General features: G+C 39.0%; 1 protein-coding gene across 1 annotated transcript in view; it reads left to right on the forward strand.

The window, feature by feature from the left end:
* The first annotated feature begins 811 nt into the window (after positions 1 to 811).
* The window catches only part of tpcn2 (two pore segment channel 2), a 32,485-nt gene continuing 17,047 nt past the window's right edge, over positions 812 to 16,249 (forward strand). Inside the window, exons 1-10 of the mRNA XM_014474079.2 lie at positions 812 to 1,206; positions 6,237 to 6,292; positions 6,778 to 6,854; positions 7,451 to 7,628; positions 7,755 to 7,871; positions 8,918 to 9,024; positions 14,320 to 14,392; positions 14,989 to 15,088; positions 15,166 to 15,231; positions 15,348 to 15,412. Coding sequence (XP_014329565.1) covers positions 1,062 to 1,206; positions 6,237 to 6,292; positions 6,778 to 6,854; positions 7,451 to 7,628; positions 7,755 to 7,871; positions 8,918 to 9,024; positions 14,320 to 14,392; positions 14,989 to 15,088; positions 15,166 to 15,231; positions 15,348 to 15,412 — 984 coding nt within the window. The 5' untranslated portion in view covers positions 812 to 1,061. The remainder of the gene's footprint in view (positions 1,207 to 6,236; positions 6,293 to 6,777; positions 6,855 to 7,450; positions 7,629 to 7,754; positions 7,872 to 8,917; positions 9,025 to 14,319; positions 14,393 to 14,988; positions 15,089 to 15,165; positions 15,232 to 15,347; positions 15,413 to 16,249) is intronic.

Raw genomic sequence — 16,249 nt, forward strand, 5'->3', positions numbered from 1 at the left:
AAATAATCTTAAAATCTATCTGATATAAAACAGGTAGCAAGGTTTAACATGCCAATATTGCCCTTATATGTTTAGGAATGGGGGGTGGCTGCTGGGAAAAAATATTTATAGCTGTAATTTTAGAGTTGTGCTGCTCAGAATATTACAGCAACTCTGATACTTTAGTTTTGATTACCGGTAGTTCTGTTTCCAGACTTTTGCGTTTAATTGTTGCTGTTTGGACAATTACAATCCAGTTTCTGGATGAAGTGCAACTGGAGGATTTTTACTTCTATTTTTGGACATTTGTACATATATTTTCAAATGGGAAAAGCTGATTAGCATCTCAAAACCTCAAACAATACCTCAACTGTGATACCAAGTTAAGGTGAAAAGGAGGCTTTATGGATACAGAGCAGGACCAGAGGAAGTTCAGACCATCTCTTCCATCCATCATGATGACCAAGGATCATATCGCAGGCTCCAACGTCTGCCGGCTTTCTAACCGTACACCAGAAAGAAATGTAAAGAGGAATGGTTTAACTGTTTTAACCAGGTAAGATGACTGAAGCACATTAACAAAAGCTTAAAGAACCACAACCAGTCAATTATCAGAAAGATTCAAATTCCAACTCTAATTCCACTCCTTCATTTGGCCAATGTTCCGAAAAACCCAAGTAAGTTAGGCGGCAGATCTCTGACTTGCAGGCTTTTATACTTTTCAAATGTGTCCTTGTACATATGTATCCTTGTGTTCCTGGTATGTGTGTAGTGTTGCGGTGAGCCCGATTCGGTCCAGCAGTTCAGTGAATGTATTGTGGGGGTTCAGCTACCTCTGCGGTCCGAACCGAGCCGGGCTGCTGGAGGTGGAGTCCAAGCTTTACCCAAACTTTAGGACGGGGCGGTACAGGGAGGAGCAGCACAGAGACTTCCTAAAAACAGGTTCCTGTCGTCTGCTCACGCATGTTGTTCTTCCTCAAGTTCTAAAACTCCAGCAAGAACCGAACTCGTCCAGACCTGGCCCCTTAATTTTCACTCTGGCCGCTGATGAACGTTTGCCTTACCAGTTCTAGACCTCCTGGATGGAGACAGACCGTCTGCTGACCGGGGCTGAGGACCAACACAGCGGGGACTATGGCTCTGGCCCGGCCAGAAGCGGCGGAGATTCGCGGGGAAGCAGGCGGATGTCTTACTCTACTGCTGGGGACTACTGCCGTTTGGACGGAGGTACGGGACAGCAGGCTGACAATGTGAGGTCTCTTGGTTATTGTCCTGGTATCAGCAGGTTATTACAGTAGATCGAAGTTGCAGTTGACTTTAATTACAATGTCATGTTTCCAGAAGCGATATGAAATAACATGTTGTGACTTCTCATGTTTTCACTGCACTGACCTCGAATAGACTCTTAGTACGATTTGGACTTGATGAATATCCTGGTGTGACATCATATTCTCAGGTGAACGCGTTCGATCTCAGTAGAGGGGCCACGTGTGGGAAGCTGAATTCCTTTTGAAACTTTCCCTCCTTTCTGTGTTGCTCTTGCTTGAAAACCTTTAAATGTTTTTCCTCAGACGTTTGGATTAAAATCAATGCTGAACATTGTTGTTTTCCCAAAAAGCCACTACTCAAATGTCATTCACTAAAGACAAACACTTTTATCATAGCTGCTTTCAGTAAAACTCTGGCTTAGTGTTAGATGAGCCTGCTTTTCACAATTCATCTTTTTAGGCTGTGATAATTGAAATTAGAAGCCGTCTTGTTTCCAACTTTTAGCAGTCATAATAAAAACAAATAACCAGAACCTGGCTGAATATGTGAAATAAAATAGCTGCAGAACAAATAAACTAGATTGCACCATTTCTAACTGGATCATAGAAAAGAAGACAATAGTCATTGGTCAGTTAGCTGCACTTTATTGAAACCTGAAACCTACATTGTTCTTTGGCCAAAGTCCTCCTAAGTTTTTACTTCTATAAAGCATCTCTGGCACGTCATAAGAACTCTTGTAATAGTAAATTAGTAGCTCAACGATTGACAGAATGTCAAGACAAACTGAAGCATGTCACTTGTCGGTCTCCATTGACCAATAAGTTGTGTGTTTTGTTGTTGTGACCTGGTGCCTATCTGGAGCAGAGATGAGGAAAATACCTTCAACATGTCAACCAATCAGTGAAAACATAGAAGACATAAAACATATTTTTTTATTACCTAAAAGTGGGATATTATGTAAAATAGATAACTGGTTTGAGCTTTATTGTGTTTTAATGTTAGTTCCTTGTCAAACACGTTCCTGGAGTGTGGCCTCGATTTTTTTAATGCATGTTAACAAATCCTTTTTTCTCCAATGGCAACCATTTCTATGCTTTACACCACTGCATCCGACACTTTGGATTGCTCTTGGTGTATGGCTTGGATGCAGCTGCTCCACCATGGAAACCCATTCCATGAAACTCTCTGTGCACTGTCCTTGAGCTAATCTAAAGGCCACATGAAGTTTGGAGGTCTGCAGTGATTGGCTCTGCAGAAAGTTGTCGACCTTTTTGCACTATGCGCTTCAGCATCCAGTGACCATGCTCTGTCAGTTTACATGACCTACAACTTCATGGCTGAGTTGCTGTCATTACCAAACACTTCCATTTTCTTATAATACAGCTGACAGTTGACTGTGGAAATTTCACGGCTAGATTAATTGCATAGGTAGGATCCTATCACAGTTCCACGCTGGAATTCACTGACCTCCTGAGAGCAAGCCATTCTTTCACAAATGTTTATAAAAACAGTCTGTATGCCTATCAGACTGTTTCTATACACTTGTGGTCATGGAAGTGATTAGAACACCTGATTCCAATCATTTGAATGGGTCAGCAAATACTATTGGCAATATAGTGTAATTACTAGTGCCATTTTATAGTTCTGTGTGCCCAGAAAGTGCATAATACTACCTCTTTAAAATGCTTTTTTTCCACACTCAGGAGTAAATTAAGCACAGTATTTTCAGAAAACAAATATAGATTTTTCCAGAGTTTTGTCAAGTTTCTGTAAATCGTTGCAGATGCAAAACAGTAAAAGTTCCTGTTAGCCTTAACAGAAGAAACACATACAATCCCCCAATTGTTGGGTTGACTGTTTTCTTTTTCCTTGGCTTAGAAAATATTTTGTGTTAATTTTCTGAAATAAGAACAGGACATTTTCTCAGTTTAATTGATGTAGCTGGATGGTAAGGTTTTGGCTCATTATGCAATGTATATGAAATAAGGTGTATAGAAGGAGGATACTGTGCGTAGTATATAACATTTGCATTCAGAAGTTTATTTGCTTGCTGTTTCCTGACATCAGTGACTGACTCAGTCTAAGCCCATTTTAACAGTCATCTGCACTGGCAGGGATCTCCACTTAACTTAACCTGACCTATCATTCATGTTTCATGGCTGGTAAGGAAATGACAGAAGCCAAACAGGCACAGGGAGAAGCCCCTCCACACTGAGCTACGATACTGATGCATCCCACACACAAATCTTCTTATGACTAACTAAATTAAAGCAGCAGGAATGTTTTCTATCATTCAATATTTTGCTCTTAATACTTAAAAGCTATACTTTACTGGAACTTTACAAATGTAGAAAGTTGATATGTAAACTTTGTAAAGGTTCAATAAAGAAATTTAAATATTATGAGGTGAGGAAACAAAAACTAGTCTCCACAGTATTTCATAAAATTGCTGCCATTACAAAATGTTACTGTATTGTCAGCGGTTGTCGCTGAAGCTCATGGTGTTGCTGGGGTTGTGTGTGACTTTGTCACTTCTGCAGAATAAAAAGTTCTGCTGCATATGTCTGTCCCAGGTACTGGCTGCTCCTTCAGAGGCACCCATAGCCAACCTGATACACCCTGCTGTGAGTCAGCAAACCACGTTGTGAATTTTTGACTCATGTAGCTGGAACAATTGAAGTCACTAAACAAACATCTGACTGAAGTGTGCCGATTGTTTTTTGTGTTTCAAACAGCAGTTTCTGCTCTAAGGTTTCTTAACTCTAATAAACTCCACCTGAATGCAACAGAGTTTATTAAAGTTTATTTAAACTACTTTATTAACCCCAAAGGGGTATTAGGCAGACCAAAGCAAGTTGGTTTTAAAGTCTAGTTAAACTGAAGCAGGAAGAATGCTTAAGATATGCTGTGATCTCAGATCATTATAGTTGAGACACAGTTCTGATCACCTTAAACTTACAGGAGGTCTAAGGTGATCTTCTATGGGTCACCTTATGTGTGTGCCTGTACATTAAAGTGTAACTTAATGTACAGGCACACACTCTCGCTTAAGGACAATTTAGAGAGACCAACCAACCAATAACTAACAGTCATGTTTTTGGACTTGGGGAGGAAGTCAGAGTATCCAGAGAAAACCCACGCATGCACAAGGAGGACATGGTTAGTCCATGCAGAAAGACCCCTGGTCAATATTCAAACGCAGAATCTTCTAGCTGCAGAGCAACAGTGTGATAAAGATGCTACCACTGAGTGAGAAAATACAATAAAAGTGATCAACAGTGACATCGCTTCTCCAAAACAAAAAAAAGTTTTGCTTTTAGTTAATAATGGTTCCTTTATGATCTGCAATAATAGTGGAAAAAGTTACATAATTTTCTGAAATTACAAAGAGAATGAGTTTATCTAAGAAAAACAGAACATTTCTTAAAAAGGTCTTAAGCCTAGCAATAGCTCGAAGTTTTTTAAAAGTAAAACACTTTGAACATATTTCATAGAAGTGATCTTCAGATTCATTGTTTATTTCAAACACAAGAACAATAATCTTACAACATTTGGGCAATTAACAATATATTTAAGTCCGATTATCCTGAAATTTTGCCTGTCGCTGTTTGAAAGGAGTGATGTGATCAATGGTTTGCTCATTAAAGTCATTAGCTGGAAGCAAGTTCAGTTCACTGAGACCTGAGCCATTGCATTCCACAAGAACAACTTCATTCTTGTTAGAATGGACAAACGGCAGCAGTTATAATGGGAGGAGTAACAAAGATGTTCAACAATATAACAGTCTCAGATTTTGACTGGAGGTTTATCTCTGGAGAACCTGATGCCGCCCTTGAATTCAAGATTCTCACAAATGAGGGAAAATTCTGACTTGTGTTGAGCCTTTTTTGACTGTAGATTTCACTCACAGTTTCATTCAGAGGTTAATAGATATAGCCAATATAAAATACCAAATTTTCTCCAGAGAAAAATTATTTTCTTTCAATCCAATTGTTAACTTTATTAATTCCAAATTTATTATCTCATTATCATTCAACTTGCATTTAGTTGGAAGATAGCTCATCAAGTTGACAAAATTGAGCTACTTCACAATCCATTAGTCAGTCAATCAAGTTTACTTGTATAGCACGTCAGCAACAAGGCACTTCAAAGTGCTTTACATCGTAACAACATCCATCCATCCATTTTCTGGGGTTGGGAGGGGTTCTGGTGCCGATCTCCAGCTAACGTTCCGGGCGAGAGGTGGGGTACACCCCGGACAGGTCGCCAGTCAGTCGCAGCATCGTAACAACACAAAACTAAAAAGTCATGAAAGACGCAATACAGATAATAATTGATTAACCAGTGACAACACTACATTGTGACAAGTGCCATTATGAAAATTATTAATACACATCAAATATGTTGGTGAACGTTCCATTTATTATGGTTCAAAGTAATTCTTAGCATCCAAATAGTTTCTGTTATAAACTTTGTGCTTCAGTCTAATCCAGCTGGCAGAAAAATGCTCATCTGGATCCTACAGTGGGATTCTCACTTTGGAAGGAGTAGAGCTCTAACGTCCAGAACTGTGACAGACTGGGGTTTGGGAAGGCAGAGCACTCTCATAAAAATGAAAGAAGCATTTGTTCATCAGAACTTTTTATGTTTAAATAATAAGTGAAAGGTTAATGGAATTAGTGGCTTCATCTTGGAGAAACACAGCTAAACAGAGTTGCTCTGAGCCAGGAGGAGAACATTAAGGGTAAAAACAGTATACACAGTCCCACGTGAGGACTAAAGTATGACCATCTGATCATCTCCATCTTCAGATACTTTTTACTTAATGTTTTATCTATTTTGATGTTCCCAGCTTGTTCCAAAAAGCATATTCTTGAATTCAACATGCTGCATTGACTGACAGCAGCTCCTGACCAATGTTAGCTGTCTGCATGTTTTTTGCTTCTCAGACTGAATTTTGATGGTTCTGCTGTTTTTGTTCATCTCAGATGATGAGGACCTGTACATCCAGCAGGCAGTTGTTTTTATTGAAGATGCCATCCATGTGAGTGTACTCAAAGATGATTCATTTCTTTTTAATTTGAAAAGGTTAAAAAGACTAATGTTGTTCTGCTCTCCAGTCCACCTAGGTGTAATACATTTATAAGGGCTTGCTCGTCAGGTTGCACAAAGTGAAACATTTTTGTATTGGAAAAACAGTTTTTCTTTTCTGATGTTGTATATGGCATACAGCACACTTTATCCACCTTCCAGTCTATCATCAGCAATGGAGGAGGATGCATGCACCCAAACATCTGCCTGAGGCAGATGTTGCCGTATATAAGGAGCTTTTTTGTAAAGCTAAACACATTAATGCCCAGTGCTAAAAGTAGATTAATTTTGATATACACTGTTGTAGAGCAAAGCTTGATGGTTGTGTATCAGACATTATTTTTCTTCCTCCGATTGATTTTAACAGCTTTTTTCTTTGTTGCAGTTTTTAGTTCAAAATGGTTCACTGCTGTATTGATAAAGTGTGCCTGTTTTCAGTACCGCTCCATCAACCACCGGGTGGATGCCGGGTCTCTTCGTCTCTATCGATGGTACTACTCAAGAATATGCCAGTGGTGAGTTTGCACTTTTCACCAGCTTTGACTAATAATTAAATTGGTTTAATGTTCTGAAACACTGAAGTGTGACAAACATGCAAAAAAAAGAAAAGAAAAAAAAGAAGGAACTCAGGAAGGGGGCAAACACTGTTTCACACCACCATAAAGGAAAATGAAGAGATTGTGCACACTCCGCTGGAGCTGGAAGTAACGAAGCATAACTCAACTTTTTGGGAGTGTTGGCATCACCAGGTGTCGACATCACCACATCCTCTGAAAGTAGGATGGAACACTCCGCTTACAGAGCAGGGAGTGTCCCATCTCTGCTCTGTAAGCATCTCCAAGCATCTCCGTCACAAATTTCAGCTGGAAACTGTGTCTGGATAAGGAGCATGGTTCCTGCATCCAATGCACCAATGTCCTCCACCAGAGTCGAAGACATCATTGAGACTGCTGGGAAATACACTAACCCTACCTCACATATTCCAAATAACCAAAATATATCATCATCGTATCATTTTTCATCTGTATGAACAATTTAATATCTGAAATATAAATGGAACAATGACCCAATGCTACATAAACCAACATTTCCCCATTTGTCCCTCTCCTAGGATCTTGGGCACCATCATTGCAGTTGTGCTGTTATTGGCGTTTGTAGAACGTCCTTCCTCCCTGTCCATCTCTTCAGATCCCCGCCACCAATCCAACCGATGGGAACCTCCCTGTGGTGCCCCAGAGAGCGTCGAGATGCTCTGTCTCTTCATCTTCTGCCTGGATCTTGCTGTCAAAGTGAAGAGAAGATCTCAAAACATTTTTTGAGAACCCAAAGTTTCTGACATGCACTTTGCCACTGTTGCCTGATTCTTTTCTTTGAATTATTTGTTTAAAGTTTCATGTTGCCTGTCTTCTTGTCAGAGCTACCTGATTGGCTGGGAGGAATTCAGGAAGAGCAAATGGCTGATCAGCTACACTGTAGTCATTTGTGTTTCTGTCGTTGACTGGGTGCTCTCTGTCAGCATGGAGTGTGATGAGGTAAGACTCACACTTTACTCTCTGAACTCTGAACAGTAATATGTTCATGTCTAAATGAAGAGTGGGTTTGCTATGATGTACAACATGAAATGGAAGGGCTGCTATTAGTTTATTACAATGATTATCTAACATACAACAACAGTGATTTTCTCCTCCACAATTATTTGTTTAGATGTCCATCAGCAAGTTTCAGAGAAGCCAGACACGGTTTTAGCCAACAACAACACTGTTTATTTTTTAATCGAGATGTTACATACTCTCATTTTACACACAATCAAATTATTTCAAAACGATTTAAAACAAGGTCATTTCAGAAGCCCAATGTAGCTTGTTTTATTCACCCCAAAAGTGTTTTTTATATGTGCTGGGATCATTGTTCTCTTGGAATTGAGTTGAAGTTTAAATCATGCAGGGGAAGTTCAATAATCTGGAGGTAGACCTCTTTCTTCATTAGTCTATACACTTTTTGTAAAGCACCAATAAAAAAAGCAACTGAACAAGCAAACAACTTGTTGCTACCATCAGCAAGCTTTATAGTTAGTACAGTATTACGTTTGAAAGCATCATGTAGTGGGGGTGGTATGCTTTTTACCATACCACTAACAACCCATTAGTGTTCCACCAAAGGGTTATTCTGTAATAGGGTAAGGATTTTTTGGATGTCACAGAAAAGGAATTAAAGTCATATAGCTAAAATAGTATAGCTGTTGTTGCTCCTTGCGACAGACTGGCGACTTGTCCAGGGTGTACCCTGCCTTTCGCACAAAACGTTCGCTGGAGATAGGCACCAGCACCCCTCCTGACCCCACTAGGGACAAGGGTGTACAGACAATTGATGGATGTATGGACGTTGTTGCTCCATAGACCTAAACATAAAAGTATAAACTGTAAGGTTAGACAAAATAGACATTCACAGTGGTTTATGTGCCATCACGTCAGATAACATAGGATACTTATCAGGTTGGATGGCAGGTTTCTTGGCATAAAATGTACATTTCTTTAATTTTATTTTGAAAATACCATCCTTCTCCTTCTTTATTATTCAGAAATTGAGAGTACGACGGCTTGTCCGGCCATTCTTCCTTCTGCAGAACTCCTCCCTGATGAAAAAGACACTGAAATGCATCAAGAGAACCCTACCTGAGATTGCTAGGTAGGTGAATCATGTTACTTTGTAGATAAACATTTGTAGATGACTCAAGTGTAAGCACGGTTACCGGATCTAAAGCTTAAAATTCACAGAGGCTTTGTAGTTTTACCAGTTGGTAACTGCTTCCCCCCCAAAAAACATAAGAACGTTTGATAATGTGACTCGATAATTATGTGTAATAACAATAATGTTATTGACAATACTTATATACCAGCTATAGAGTCTTAAAAAGACAAGCTCAATAAAATAAAATTAAAATATATATAATTTGTTTGCACCTCAGTTAAATCAGCCTAAATGTATCTTAGTCTGAACAACATGTACTTGTTATAGACTGTTGTTTTTTAATGCACACATGCACATTTTGTACTTTTTTTTAAACGTACAAGTTTCCTTTGTAGTTATTGGATGACAGCAATTATTTTTTCTCTTTTTAATTTTTCAGAGAAATTAAAAAGAAAATAAAAAGTTAAATTAACCAACATAGGAAAAAAAATCAATTTTCCAAGGCAAAGCTATAATTTTTTTTTGCAGATTTAGGTCATTTTAGCAAATTTTGATTTGCTAAAATTACGCTTCTCGGGTTATAAAGCTAATAGGGACAATTTAGGATCCAGTGAAATGTGCTTTGAGAGATTTTTTTCAATTATATCTTTCACCTCTTTCCAAAACGCATTGATTTGTCTACATTTCCACATGCAGTGTATAAAAGCCCCTTGGGCGTGCCGTGGTGGCAAAGTGGTTAGTGCGACCCGTATTTGGAGGCCTTCAGTCCTCGACGCGGCCGTCGCGGGTTCGACTCCCGGACCCGACGACATTTGCTGCATGTCTTCCCCCCTCTCCTTCCCCATTTCCTGTCAGCCTACTATCATATAAGGGACACTAGAGCCCACAAAAGACCCCCTGGAAGGGTAAAAAAAAAAAAAAAAGTCCCTTTAGAATTACACTTTATGCAAAAATCTGGGATGTTAGATTTATTTAAATGCACAGGCGTAACATATAGGTGCATTAGCCAATGTCCAGCTATCTATAGACATTGTGTGGATTTTAGTGCAGACCCTTTCCCGATCTTGCTCACTGATAGTTTGTCAGGTTTAAACACCTATTGAGACAGATTTAACAAACACAAGAAAGACAAGAGAGTTAGATTCTTTTGTACTCGCGAGGAGAACAGCCAGAGATATGTTTTCAGTCACACATCTCTTCTGTTCTGAAAACATATGTGTCCGTTCTCCCTTTTTATTGCTGTTAGGATCCCTGTTACAGAGAGTGTCTCAAAGGGGTGGGGAAAACACTTCAATCACATGATTGCAATGCAAATGCTAGTCACTAACAAAACACATGATATCTACACACTAGATTATTCTGTTCCAGACACAGGGTAAAACAGAGCAAGTTGTACGTCTTCACAGCGATGGTTTTATAGCTATCTAACAGGTCAAGGATGCAGAGGTTTCTGTTGAGCGATAACCCTGTTGAAAACAGTTGTCTCTGCTCTTCCTCAGAGAGGCCTTCTGAGAAAGGAATCAAAGTAATTCAACAACACAGAAACTTCCTTTATGCTAAGATGAAACAAATAAAGGCATTTAGGACAAGAACATTATAAAGGCGCATGAAACAACAAATATTTGATAATAATATATACAATTTACCTAACATTTCCCCCCTGTTTATCACATATTTGTTCCAATTCTCATATCCCTCCAAAACAGCCACTTCAAACGATTTCCAGCCAGGAGTTCATTTTTAGGAGCACATATATGCTTACACTCAGGGATCATACTCACTCCAAATGTTAGGATCTGGATACAGGTCAGGAGAATCCTCATCAGAGTATTCTTTGTCAGTCTCAGGATCTTTGACTAACAAAGGATACATCTGTGCCATCCGGTCCTCCATGGGAGAGATTGCTGTGGTAATGAGACGGTTAAACAAGGAACGCAGACAAGGAATACAACAACATCCACACAAGGTTAGAATGGCAGCAAAGACTGCAATTGATACTAAGACAGAGGACACAAGGGTTCGGTACTTTCCAAAAACATCCATCCATGCATCCCACATGGAAGTATTCACTCCAGAGAGTTCTTTCATTTTGCCATTAAAGGTACGGAGCCCCGCAATGGCCTTCGTCAGGCTCCCATCAGCTGCTGTGTTGTTTGGCGGAAATGCACCTTTCTCCAAAGATGTCACACCCGCCCCCCCCTTTTCAGCTAGCAGCATGTCAAGAGCTATGCGGTTTTGGAAAGCCATCAGTGAGGTAGCGGCCAGCTGCTCATGAACCGCCTCGAAACCAGCCTGTGTCCAGACGCACAGTTTTTGTACGTTGTAATGGATGTAATTAATTCTGTCTACGTTTTTGTTTACCGTACACCACCAACAAATTGTAGATTGGTCATTATTATTTTTCCATGTTAGCTCTCATTTCTGTAAACGATGCCACTGCTGTGGCAAAATGCTAGATAAAGTGTGTATTAGAGATTTTTTTTCAGACATAGGATAGACAGATTCTGGTAGCAATAAAGAAACTAATGCACAAAATCCTGTTACCTTTCGAGGTAATCTATCAAAAAGTCTATCATCACCGCACCACCACCAAACATCTGCATGAGAAACAGGGTTAAAAACATTGTTTACAGAGATAACAGTAGTACACATAGTACCTTAAAGATTTCCCAATCTTTTCCCGGTCCCAGTTATGTTAACACATGAGAAGTTCCATGGAGCTATCTTCCTAGAAAAAAAAGGTTTCTTTTCATCTGCTGCTGTAAGGGGAAATATTGAATCATAAATCACACAGGTGCTATTATGTTTAGTTTTAGTCATTACTTCTAATAGACATTGTTCTGTAATGGTTGCTGGAGTCACACGAAGTAGAGGCCTTGGTTCCATACATACTACACAATACAACAGTCGTTCCCTGATGAAAACACAAAATAAAAACAAAAACAACATATTTCACCATTTCATTAAATATGCAAGCTTGTTCAGCTCCTAAAGACACTACAGGGTTGTGGACAATCTTCGCCAGTTTTGAGATGACTAAACTATTTGGTTTAGCCCCCTTTGTACGCTGGGCTTTGCCCTGTAGGTCGGTGAGTGTCCCAAGCTGCTTTTTCTACTTTTGAACTGAAATGACCTTTTTGCAGTGGGTGTAAAATGTACCCAAGTCGATATTTCTGCTATTTTTTTTTTTACAGCAGTGGGGTGTAGTCAGCAACACCTGACTACAAAAAGTTTTGTTATTTTTTCTTTCTTAGTATAATGTTGATGTATCTGTCCTACCATCCCGCCTGTTGAGACATGCGAAACGCCGTGGCTCAATATTGCCACCCATTTATACAGATTTTTTGGTAGGATAGATTTATTTGCAGGTCATTTTTAGATATCATCTTCTATTTTTGCTCCATTTTTTATCCAAAATCTTTTTTTTTTGCCTGGCAGGTGATAAGAATGTCATATTTGTCTGCAATAGTAGTGCTGAGACCGCATGTGGTACTTTTAATGTTAATGGATGGGACAGAACTATAGGAGTACTAATTTCTACTGCCATAGAAGCGCAATAACAGCTCTCACACAGTGGGATAAGGCGCACGCCACACTATCAAGTTTAGAAGAGAAATATGCTATCGGTCTCATTTTATCACCATGTTGTTGAACCAGTACAGAGGTCATAAAATGACCTTTACAATCCACCATATAAGAACATTATAAAGGCACATGAAACAACAAATATTTGATAATAATATATACAATTTATCTAACATAGTTGATTCCAGTTCATAAGCTTATTACTTGAATTCTCTGTTGCATTAGAGATCAGCACATTACAAAAGTCTGAAATAATGCTTTTTCTTGACTTATTCCTAATCATTAATTTTTCAAGCAATGTAGAGGGAGGCTTGTTAAGATTACTGCAAATTGCTTTAACAAAGTTTCTTAGTTGAAGAAATTTAAAATAATGCTTTTTATCGAGCTTGAACTTGGTCTGTAACTCTAACAATCACAAAAATATATCAGAAATGAATGAGTAAAGGTCACCAATACTTTTTAAGCCTAGCAATACCTCAAAAGTTCCATCTGGCTTACACTGTTATTTTTAATTCTGTTTTTACACGTGTGACTCCACATGCTTTGATTGCCTGTCACTTTTCTGCTGTCACAATGGAATTTCCACACTGTGAGACAACAAAGGAAGTGCAGAAACAAAGCCAGAATACGGATTGAGTGAACATTTGAGAGATAAATGCACACTACACATAATTCTTTGTTCACAAAGAAATATGTGCTCAGATTAGTCTCTCTGCAATCAATGTAAACCTCTATAAATGTAACTAACTCAGACTTAAATCTAGGTTTATAGTTGGTCCATTGGACTGTGTGCAAAGGAGGCATGCACCTATCTCGCTTTTAGAGGTCTGTTTTGAATTAGTTAAGCAACAGTGAGGCTTTTATACTTGACATGTACCTTGGTTCAGTATTCTCCAAACAGAAAAAAAGACAGCCCTCATAATCACGTAAATACCAATACAGATGAACCTGTTCTGCAAGAACACCTTCCAAAAAAAACATTTTGAGTGAGAAGTGACACTGCGTCAGCACTAAAAATTAATGAGATGGGGTGGGGACAAAGTTCAGTGTGTCAGCTATATTCCTACCATAACTAGAATTTGCTGTCACTATTGCTGGTGTATTACTGGTGTAAAAGTACCAGTAATACCAGGCCGCCAGACTTTACTTGATACTTATCTAATATCACGTTCAATGATAGATGTTTGAAGAAGACAGCTGTTTTTTCAAAAGTCTATTCTGACTTTATATTGATTTTCATTTTAATAACTGCATTTATACCTAACCTTTCCTAAATATTAAGGAATATCAAATTCCTTAATATTTAGGAATTTACCCTATTCCTAAATATTACCCATATTTTACTAACCCTAACCCTATCTAAAACATTAATTCACACCATACCTCTAAGCCTAACTGGTTGAGCTTAGTACAGTTGAAAAAAGTAAGGATCAGAAAAATGTCCTCAGTATCCAAAAATGACCTCTCTTTGTTGGCTAAAAAATGTTCAGTTCTCAGTATCTACAAGCACACACTCAGGATTACTGGATGTATGTACAGCATCTAGCAGGAGTTACAGGCCAAGTTCAAATGGAGTCATGTCTCAGTATTACATGCAGTGTTGTTGGAGCCGTGTTGTTGCATTGTTTCTGTTGGAGAAAAGTCAGAGGATTAGTATTGGATCCTACAACCCTTCTGTTAAACCTGGAACTGTTGCTTTTTTTACAGTGTGATTCTGCTGCTTGCTCTGCATCTCTGCCTCTTCACCATGATCGGCATGCTGCTGTTTGCTAAAAATGCAGTGAGTTCATGTCCTTGTGGTCACACCTGTTTGTGTGTAATTATGTGCTATGACATTATTGACAATACTTAAACACCAGCTGTAGTCTTAAAAAGGTAAACACAATAAAATAAAATTAAAATAAATAATATAATTATTTTGCATTTCAGTTAAATCGTAATAAATAATCAGTCTAAATGTTCCTAAATCCGAACATTTTGTTTAGTAATGTATGCAGCTTTTTGCAGTATTTTGATTTGCTGGTTATGATTGGTTGTTATTTATCTAAGTGACTGCAGTAGTTACCAGGAGTACTCTGATTGGACATATCACAGAGTGAAAATACAGCGCACACTCATCAAAATTGCTTTGTAATTTAACCTGAAGTATTAAGAGATAATCAGAATGGTTTAATAGTGATGTCACAGAGCGACCTCGTATGGACAAAACCCTGAATATCAATTATACTTTAGGTAGTTTAGAAATAAACGTTTTCTTCAGTTCAGCTTAACCTTACTTGGTTTAAAAGTTTCTTATAAAAGCTAAACTGTTTTATCATCATTAACAACCAGTGGATCGAACAGTGCAGCTATTCTGTCTGTGTTACTCTGCTCCAGGATCAAAAGAAGAATGGTGAGTGGGAGTTACATTTCAAGAACCTGACCACCTCCCTAACTTCTCTGCTGGTGCTGCTCACCACAGCTAACAATCCTGATGGTACAGTGAAATCACATCCAATCACGTCTTGTAACTCTAACTGCTTTCACACGGACCAATCATGTTCTCTGTTACAGTCATGATCCCTGCCTATTCCCTCAACCGATGCTACGCCATTTTCTTTATCACCTTCAGTATCATTGGTAAGCAGTGAGGATCACTATGAACAACCAACCAGCTACAAGTAATAGTGATTGCTGAACATTATGACTGTCCCATAGTGCTGAGTTTCAGAAGGAATCTATTTTGCTTCCTGCAGGAACATATTGTCTGATGAACTTGCTGACCGCCATCATCTATAACCAGTTCAGGGGATATTTACTGGTGAGACTGTCTTGATGTATCTGTGAATCAGTAGTTGTGCTTTCAGAGCCAGAAGACGCCATACTGGAATGTTTACACCTAGCGTCACATCACGATTTCTATGCTGACATGTGTTGATGCACATGAATGCGGAACACCAGGATGGTGGGTCACATGGCTTTAGAGAGTCACAACCACAGAGATGGGTTATTTCCGCCTGTGCTAAGTTCCTGCCATTGGCTCTTAGATTAGCTTTTTACTACATAAATAGTGGCTGTTGTACCAATACTGTTCCCATAGGGGACTGAAAGTATGTCAGTGCATGTATGATGTGTTACAACAGGAAAACTAAGTGTTGTAAGTATTAAGGAGTTACTCTTCATCAGGGGTGCCCAAAGTTGGTCCTCGAGGGCCGGCATGCTGAATGTTTTAGTACTCTCCCTGGTGGTAGTAACATTTTCAGCATGTAAATGTTCTTCTTAGGCCTCTAATGAGCCATCATTGGATCCAGGTGCGTTAGGTCAGGGAAACATGCTGGTTTCCCTGAACTAAAGCCAGCATGTTTTAGTTCAGGGAGAGAACTAAAACATGCAGGATGGCGACCCTCGAGGACCGGCTTTGGGCACCACTGCTCTACATTATGTTTGATTGAAGGCTGTGTCACACATTCTAATAAAAATCTGCCTCCCAAACAAAGGAAAATATGTCTGACAGTGGAAAACAGCACAGAATAGGTTGGATCATGTGTTCTATGAAGTAGTAGAAAATACACAACCTGTTATTAAAAATACCACAATAAACCATCCGGACATCATGATAAACTGTATGGTCAGTCAGTCCTGCCATCTATTGGAAAGG

Source organism: Xiphophorus maculatus, chromosome 4 (assembly GCF_002775205.1).
Source record: "Xiphophorus maculatus strain JP 163 A chromosome 4, X_maculatus-5.0-male, whole genome shotgun sequence".
Classification (NCBI taxonomy): Eukaryota; Metazoa; Chordata; class Actinopteri; order Cyprinodontiformes; family Poeciliidae; genus Xiphophorus; species Xiphophorus maculatus.